The 8,772-nt window shown below is 44.2% G+C and overlaps 1 protein-coding gene across 1 annotated transcript; it reads right to left on the reverse strand.

Moving 5' to 3' along the window:
* Window positions 1–2,436: 2,436 nt before the first annotated feature.
* slitrk2 (SLIT and NTRK-like family, member 2) lies at window positions 2,437–5,823 on the reverse strand. Its single transcript, XM_053429099.1, has one exon. The coding sequence runs from the start codon at window positions 5,152–5,154 to the stop codon at window positions 2,437–2,439; it is 2,718 nt and encodes a 905-aa protein (XP_053285074.1). The 5' UTR covers window positions 5,155–5,823.
* Between the last annotated feature and the right edge of the window lie 2,949 nt (window positions 5,824–8,772).

An 8,772-nucleotide genomic window follows, 5' to 3' on the forward strand; every position in this document is an offset into this window, starting at 1 on the left:
ATCAGGGGGGTCCTCTCTACGGAGGCCGCCATGTTTCTTGTAGTAGCCCAGACTGAACAAACTAGACATCTTTTGAGTTTCTATGAAAACTGAAGGTTACCACAGGTTCTCTGTCATCTTTGGAGGGGGATTCAGCTGCAGCACGTAGCTTCACCACTTTGACATTCAATTCTACACACTGCAACTTTAAATATAAAGACAGTTCCTGTCTCATAAACAACAAGGTTTTGACTACGGAACAGAAAAGTAAATCTGTTAACAATCCCTGGATGTTTGCAAAGCCCCTCCACACAAAGCTTTGCTACCTCAACCTCAAATAAGTGAAAAAACTTGTTCATCTAGCTGGGGCCTGTTACCGGCAACATTTCAGCACCTTGGACAGCTACACATTAGCCAGCAGAGATCCAGCGGGGGGGTCAAGAACAGGAGGAGGTGGGGAAGGAGGATGAGGACAGGGGGTGGCGACTGGGAGGCCATTCACAGAGCATACAAAGAACCAATGTCAACTCGAGTTGAAGGACAGAAAAGAGAATTAGCATTACAGCGGGGCAGCGCAGTTCATCCATGTCACAAGGCAGCGGGGAGGCCTGGAAATGCACAGGGGACCACCATCATCCACCCGTGGGCTCAAACATGTGGCGTGTTGGAACTGCAGATTATAGAGAAACACTGTGTTTCACGGTCTTGAGCACGATCACTCCGTTTTGCTGCAGACTACATTTTCCTGTACTGCTCATTCACAGCAGCAATGCAGCACATTCAATTCCTACCCTGACAACAATCCATTCCCAAGTCACCCGAGAAGCAGCAGCTGCAACATTCATCAGTGTACAGAGAGGAAGTCGTTGCTGTATGTGTTTGAAGAGATGCTTTCCAGCGTACTCGCTTTACTGCAGACTACCTTCAATTTTACAGAATACAGCACGGGCGTATTCTGCTTTACTCATTATCCACAAGGGGTTATCCACCACTGTTAATTGCTACACTGACAATTCTTCTCTTCTGTAAAATGACGCTGCCCCAGAACTAACACAACATCATCAATCTATGTACGTCTCATGATAACAAACAATATCTTTTTTAAAACCAATACAATCACTGGTCAGCCCTCAGTGATGTTCTGACACATGCTTGTCCCTGCTGAAAACAAAATATCGACCGTCCACATCAAATGTAAAGTGTTGTCTATGCATCGTCAGGATGGATGAAGGGGAGATGTTCAGCAGGAGGAGGAGGAGATTGGAGAAAAGCTTGAAACACTATGTTGGGTAGAAGAAATGAGGCCAGAGCAGATATCAGTAAAAGCAGAAAGCGCAAAGGAAAAAAAAAGCTCAAACAAACAAAAAGCACCTCATCAATCATTAGAGGAGCCGTCATATTTCAGTGGAGGGAGAGAGAAAGAGAAGAAGGAGCTGCGGGTTAACTCTATTTTCATTTCTCTGGCTCCCACCACACAGACACACACACACACACACACACACACTTTAGAGCAGTCCACAGCCTACCGCAACATCCAAAAATAATCATGCACAGTCTTAACAAATTTTACCTCACGCTCGGGATCTTGACAAAGTGCTTCAGTGAAAATTTAATGGCGCCATTTTTTCCACGCTGTATTGCTCCCCTATAGCATACAATGTTCTCAAGAAGTTGTACATCTCCAAAGACACGTCATACTCAAAGCAAATAACATGATTCTCCCTGTCAACAATATCATTTCACACTCAGTCTCAAGTTCACGGTTTTCTTTTTTTTCCAGTTTTTTCAATTTGACATTTTACATAAAGATTTGATTCTTTAAAATACAGCACTTTCAGAAAAAAAGAAACGTTTCTATTTTGCAGAGAGTTGGTAAAATAGTTGAGTGCAAAGGCACTTTCTGGAGTAAGTATAGTAAGATTTTGCCGCTTATTGGATTTCAAAAAGATTTTTCTTTTAAGGTCTAACACTCACGTCGGATCTGTGTGTGCTAACTATATACAGGAATGTCGATCTGTAGCATTTCCTCTTCTACAAAGAATAATTATTTCATAATTTTTTCAGTTTTTTCTTTTTTTAAACAGGGAAAAAATAAAATACAGTTTTATGAAAAGCACAAAGCCGTATTTGTACACAGTCCTGCCTATTATATACCTGCTGTCGTCAAAGTCTTTAAGAACTTCATATTTCAGAAAGAAGAAATAATTTATACCTTCCAGGAGAAAAAATAGAACTGCATAATAATATAATTCTTATACTCCTTTTATACATCTTTAAAAGAAAATAGAGAAGAAAAGGAAGAGAGAAAAAAGATCATCAAGGCTTCAGTTCACTTCCAGTCAATCGTGTGGGATTGAACACGGATAGATAAGATAGATATATAGAGAGGGCTATTATTAGAGTAATTGCATGATTATTATGAATTGGGGGGGGGGGGGGGGGGGTCTTGTTGCTATCTTACAGTTGGCTCATCGCAGTCTGTTTATCCAGAACCTCCAGGTAGTCTGGTTCTGTTTTTAGCTTCCCAGGGAGCAGAAGTGGGTGCTCATTGTTTCTGGATGGGTGATCGGCCCCGTAGTATTTCCTGGGGGTCCCGTACAGCACAGTTTTGTTCAACCTGTCCTGGTTGGTGACATGCCGCCGGGCTGTAGCAACCTCGTAGGGGGGCACGATGCAAGGTCTCTTAGGTAAAGTGCAAAAGTTGTAATTGAAAGGAGGTGCACCTGCAGCTGTGGGCAGCTCTTTGTTGGGCCTCTCCCCTAAGTTTTGATACAGCATCTCAGGGGGCTCTGGGGACAAAACACATGATGCCGGTGATTTATCCATAAAATCCACTGTGCTGATGGTGTAGGTCCCTGGGCTGCGGGTGAGGACGTCATCCTTCTTTGCCTCCAGGGGCCCGAAACTAAGCTCCTTCAGATTGCGGTAGTAAGCCACCTGCTCACCATCCTTCTGCATGTAAATGGGGTTTTGGCACATGGAGCCCACAGGCGGGGGGATGTAATTATACATGTGTGTTTCAGAGGTTTTGTCTTGGGTTGGTTCTGGAGTGTAGGAACCATATTGCACTTGGAAAGAGTTGAGATCTAAGTTGTTGGCACCTGTGGGCACGTGTTCTACCCCTTTGCGCCGTTTCAGAACAAAAACAAAGAGGCCTGCGCCAAAGCATACTGAAAGGATGAAAACAACAAGGAGCCCAAGAATCAGGACTGAAAGTGGGACCTCAGGGTGCAAGTCAGGGGTGTGGAGTCTGGATTCAGTGGGGCTGACAGAACTAAAAGAAGGGGAAGAAGAAGCAGAGGAGGGACTGGTGGCTTCAGTGCCAGGGCTTATTAACGTAGGGCTTTTTGTAGGGGGGGCATATTGTGGTGGGGGCACCTCACTAGGCTCAGGGCATATGGCCTCATTGCGAAGCGAGCGCAGCAGGCGCCCCGCGTGCTTCGAGGGGGAATCACATGTGATCTCGTTGACCACCACGCTGGTACTGGACAGCTCCATCCAGTTTTTGAGCGCCACAATCTCGCAGGTACAGTCCCAGGGGTTCTCCTGCAGGTCAATCTGTATGAAGGCTGAGAGCTGGTCCAGAACACCTTTAACTGGAAGGTAGGAGAAATGATTATTCCGCAGGTTGAGCCTTGTTAACATGGTTCCTCCAAAAACGTTGTCAGGGAGCGACCGTAACAGATTGTTGTTGAGAAACAGCAGCTGCAGGTTATGCAGAGCATTGAATGTTTGTGGTAAAATGTCTTTGATGATGTTGTATTCCAAATACAGATACTGGAGCGACTGCAGACCGGCAAAGAGAGATTGAGTAAGTGTTTCAATGTAATTCCCATTGAGATAGAGACGTCTGAGGTTTGTCAGATTCTCAAATGCCCCCTCCTGAATCACTGCGATCCTGTTGTTTCCTAAATGGAGCAGCTCCAGTGAGCTGTACTCAGTCAGATCGTTTCTGTAAACGACTTGCAAGTAGTTACCAGTCAGGTGGAGTTTCTTTGGATAGGAAGGCTTGGGGTTGAGCTCACTGATGTTGTGCAGCTTCCTTTCCTGGCAGTTAATGTTCAGTCCGCTGTCAGGGTTTTGTGATGTGCACACGCACACACTGGGACACAGCATGGGCACAGGGGAGCGGGTCTGGTAAACCATGATGGGCCCAAAGACGTGTTTGTCCTTTGAGATGCGAGCGGTGGGCCTATAGCGCATTTTTGGTGGGCGGGATGCTTTTGGGGCACGGGTGGGGGTGACCATGCCGGGTTGGTATGTCGGGGGATGGGCTCCTTGAAAGTGAGAGTCAGACGGGGGGTGCACACGCTCGCCAGCATTCCTGCGCGGGCACAGATCCTGCTTTATGAGCTGGGTGATGTCTTTACCGTGCAGCCTGAACGGCGTCTCACAGACTATGTCCCCCACAAAGACGGAGATAGTGTCTAACCAGGATTTGAGAGGAATTAGATCACAGGTGCAATTCCAGGGGTTCTCCTCCAGCTGGATCTCCATGATGCCGCCTATGTGCTCCAGGACCCCGGCAAATGGCAGCATCTTAAGCCGGTTGCCACGTAAATCCAAGTGGGTAAGGAGCACAAAGCGGAAAATATTAGGGGGCAAAGACAACAACAGGTTATCATTAAGGATCAATACTTTGAGTTTATTCAGCTTACTGAAAGCTCCAGGCTCTATGGCGCTGATGTAATTATAGTCTGCCTGTAAATACTCCAAACTCTCCAGTCCTGCAAAGGTGTCCTCTTTAATCACCTCCATGTTGTTGTTGTTCAAATGGAGCCGCTTCAGAAAGCGAAGCCCGTTAAAAGCCCCGGTTCGGATCTCCTGCAATCCATTATTCCCCAGATGCAGAGAGGTGACATTGCCATAACTGACAAACTCATTGGCACCGAGCCGTGACAGGAAGTTTCCATTAAGAAAGAAATGGGAGATTTTGTTTGCCGGCGCCTGGAACTGACTGACGGTGGTAAATCCTTTATTCTCACAGTTGATGTTCAGTATGTTCTCCCGCTCCTCGCAGGCGCAGCGGGTCTTGCAGATGTCTTTGGAGGCTGAAGTTTTGCGGCTCTCCGTTTCAGAACGTGACAGGCTGGTGACCGTGAGGACGCTCAGCAGTAGGACGCTGCTCAGCATTTTTACAGCCGAAAAATGGTCGCTGAAATAGAGATCCAGCATTTAACTTTGCAGTGTTAGGCTCGGATGGAGAGGAAAAAATCGGGGGGAGTTCTCACAGTAGAGAGAGAGGGGGTAAAAAGAGGTAGAGGCGCGCTCTCTCACATACACACACAAAAACACTTAGCACAAGCACACGGGTGCAGAAAACAGGCGCACCGCTGTGATCTGGTGTTAAAAAGGGACCGTGACGCACCAGACGTGCGCAAATCTCTCCATTGCCCTTCACTCTGAAATACAAAATCCGTCCCAAAAAAGGTCAATCCTTGAAAGGAAGAAAAGTGACACCACCGCAAATCACCGGGCTCCTGTGTGGCGGTGGCTGGACTTGGCACATTGTCAGAACCAGAGGAGACTCAGAGGGAGAAAAAGCCGCCTACTGCAACCCCCCTTTTTTCCTTATAGAGAGCGTCAATTTATTCAGTGGCTTCATGCAGATCACCGGCAGCTGCAGCCAAACACCCAGAGACAGACACAGGCTGCAAAACGCTCCCTCTGTCCACAACCACACTTAAAACTCGCTTCATGATGTTGTCCAAGCAAAAAGAACCAAAAAAAACACTAACTCTTTTTTGTTAAAGATCCAGAAATAATGCGCCAAGACGCACCATGACGCACAGCCAGCGTTCCTCAGCGTCTTCTCCAACAGAAGGAAGAGCAGCAAAAGTGCAGGGGATGGTGGAAAAGAGGCGGAAAACAGAGCGCGGTGAGACAGAGATGAGACTTATATTCCTGGAGCCGAAGCATAACTACACAGACATACAGCTTGTACTGTGCTGTCTCCCCTCCTCCTCCGCTCCGCACGGCGAGAGCAGCACTGAGCGTCTGCTGCTGCCGCTGCTCCACTGCGTTAGTCTCTGCGCGTGCGTGCATGCGCGTGCATGCGTGTGTGAGAGAGAGAGAGGAGCCAAGGGGCCGTTACGTCACCGACACAGTCAACATGAACACACAAAATCTCTCTCTCTCTCTCTCTCTCTCTCTCTCTCTCTCTCTCTCTCTCACACAGGGTCGTTAAAAAAAAGAAACCACGATCCTTAAAATCAGATTCATCAGTACCTCGGATCAAATTCCAATTAAACTTCCAATGAAAAATCAGCCACTCAAAATATTCCAAGAGACTTTCACTGGAGCAAATGTGGTCAAATCAACCATAGTATTGCTATTCTATTTGTTACAATCATCTTTCCGTTTGGTTTCAGAATTTGATAATCGATCTTTTCAAGAATAAAAAACATTTTAAAAACTGGGAGCAGTAACATTTTGTGACTTGTCACGTATAATAGGTTTAATTTATTTTAGAGAAGCCTCCTCTTTTGTTTTCATACGTTTTGCATATTACAGCCTCCACCTATCTGCTACAACAGCAAATAATCATGTTATTAATCAATATACCTGCCAAGCGTGATGTAATGCTCCAGCGTAGTCAGTATATCTTTTTCTAAATGTATTTATAATTTTGTTTTCTAACCGATGACTCCACTAGGAGGCAGGAAAGGCCTCTATTCAGGATCCCAGTATCTCATCATGTCAGTGAATGACACTTAAAGCGCAAGAAAGGTATTTAGTTTACTGACATTCCAGAGAAAAAGGAAAAGAGATGAATATAATCATCACATAATCTAACAATTTATAATAGGTATTGTATCCATGTGTCTAAAGTCTACATACAGTTTGTATGATATAAATGAAACATTACTTAAATTATTAATCTAATATTAAATGTTAATGTTCAATGCTATATTAATATAAACGTCTAGAGATGTATGCTATTTACTTCACTTCTCACTGACACTAATTATATCCATATATGATACATTAACATTAACAACAATATATTATGTATTTTGAACTCCATTAATATAGTAATCTTACATTTATATTTTAATGTAATTTATTAAAGTCCAAAACAAGATATCACTTGTGTTAAATAGTTATTTAAACAAATACTTTCAATTTGTAAATTTACAGAGGGAAATTTTTCAATATTATTTTTCTGCTGACATTTAACGTAACTCTGTTTCATCCCACTCATCAGTGCTCCATAGAGCCATGCAAATACTCAGATATAGAGGTTACAGAGAACAAGCTCTAATGGATACTTGTGTACAATCACTGTTGATTCATGCAGTTATCCAATCAGCCAATCGTGTGGCTGTAGTGCAGTGTGTAAAATCTTGCAGCTGGTTCAGTTGATGTTTACATCAAACATCAGAGTGGAGAAAGACATGTATTGTAAATATTGTAGACATGATTTTCACACGCTAAACATTTTACTTAGAATAGAGTCGAAAACCAATGACCTTCAGTGAGAGGTGGAATTGCTGGCTTGATGGGAGAGGTCAGAGGAGAATATTAAGACTGGTTGGAATTGACAGGCTATGGCATCTCAGATAACTACTCTTTACACCTGCATTGAGCAGAACAACCGTCAGAATGATCAACAACATTAGCTGGATGGTTCTTCATCAGTTTAGACCACATTGGTTCCTCTCCTGTCAAAAAACAGAACCGTGAGGCTGCATTGACACACACTCACCAACTCTGGACAGCTGAAGACAGCGAAAATCCAGATCCATCAGACCTGGCAAAATTTGTCAGAATCTAAAGAACAGACAGTAGTCCTTAGAAAACCTAAGGGCTGCAGCCATGGTGCACATTGGCCAAAGCAATTCCCTTAAGGAGCTCAGAGCAACACCAGGGAATGCTTGATTTGTGATTTGTGAAGAGGTACCTTAACTCAACTCTGGAGGATCTGAAGTCGCTGCAGACGCCTGAATACGAGTGACATGGGACATTTGGAAGAGTCCTGGAGGCAGCGGTCACTGCAGTCGCCTTACTGCAGCCTGACTGAGGACTGACAACAGGCTGTGACAGCAGGCTCGGTGTGAAGACTCAAGGGTGAGGATATTTTTCTGCTTGTCAGGGTCTGACAGGGAATATCCTCAGAGGCAGACAAGGCCTGAGATTGAAAATAGACATACATGTATACTGTAGGAGCAATATCGTGATTGACTTTTTCAGATATATCTCAGCTGTTTTACATATGTAGTAGGGTATTTGGAAGTTTATTAAGACTGTTAAGTCCTATGTAATCTATATGAAATGGTGAAAGTCATATTTAGCCTTTTTCTGAATTTATCTTCTTATCAGATTTCAGTGTTTGATGATTGATGGGGTGAAGGAGTTTTGAAGGGAAAAGCCTGCAGGTTTCCACAGGAGGCCAGATAGGTATATATTGTCAGAGCGCTGCTCCACAGCACATTTGTCAAGTCAATCAAAGGCCACTGAGGATTGTTGTACCTGAAGCGCATGTGCGTTTGTGCGATAAAAGAGAAGAAAAAGAAAAAGGACTAGTTACAATTCTATCCCAGTACTTTTTAAGCCGATATTAATCTTTTATTTGACATCTATCCATATATCACCTATACCACTCCTTATTTGAAGTATACAGAGTGCATGGGGCTTTGAGCGAACTGGGGAAGTACTTTTATTTATGTCTAGTAGCTTGCTATGGTTTGGTCATAAACCCTGCCTCCTCTATGTTAATGGAAAGAACATGGACCACATTAACGACTCACAATGGGTTAATTGCATGTTATGGCCAGACTTCCCTATAGTGGC

This window comes from Pleuronectes platessa, chromosome 8, assembly GCF_947347685.1.
Source record: "Pleuronectes platessa chromosome 8, fPlePla1.1, whole genome shotgun sequence".
In the NCBI taxonomy this organism is placed as follows: Eukaryota; Metazoa; Chordata; class Actinopteri; order Pleuronectiformes; family Pleuronectidae; genus Pleuronectes; species Pleuronectes platessa.

Coding starts and splice junctions, on each gene's coding strand:
- slitrk2 (XM_053429099.1), bottom strand. CDS start 5,154: ATGCTGGATCTCTATTTCAGCGACCATTTTTCGGCTGTAAAAATGCTG.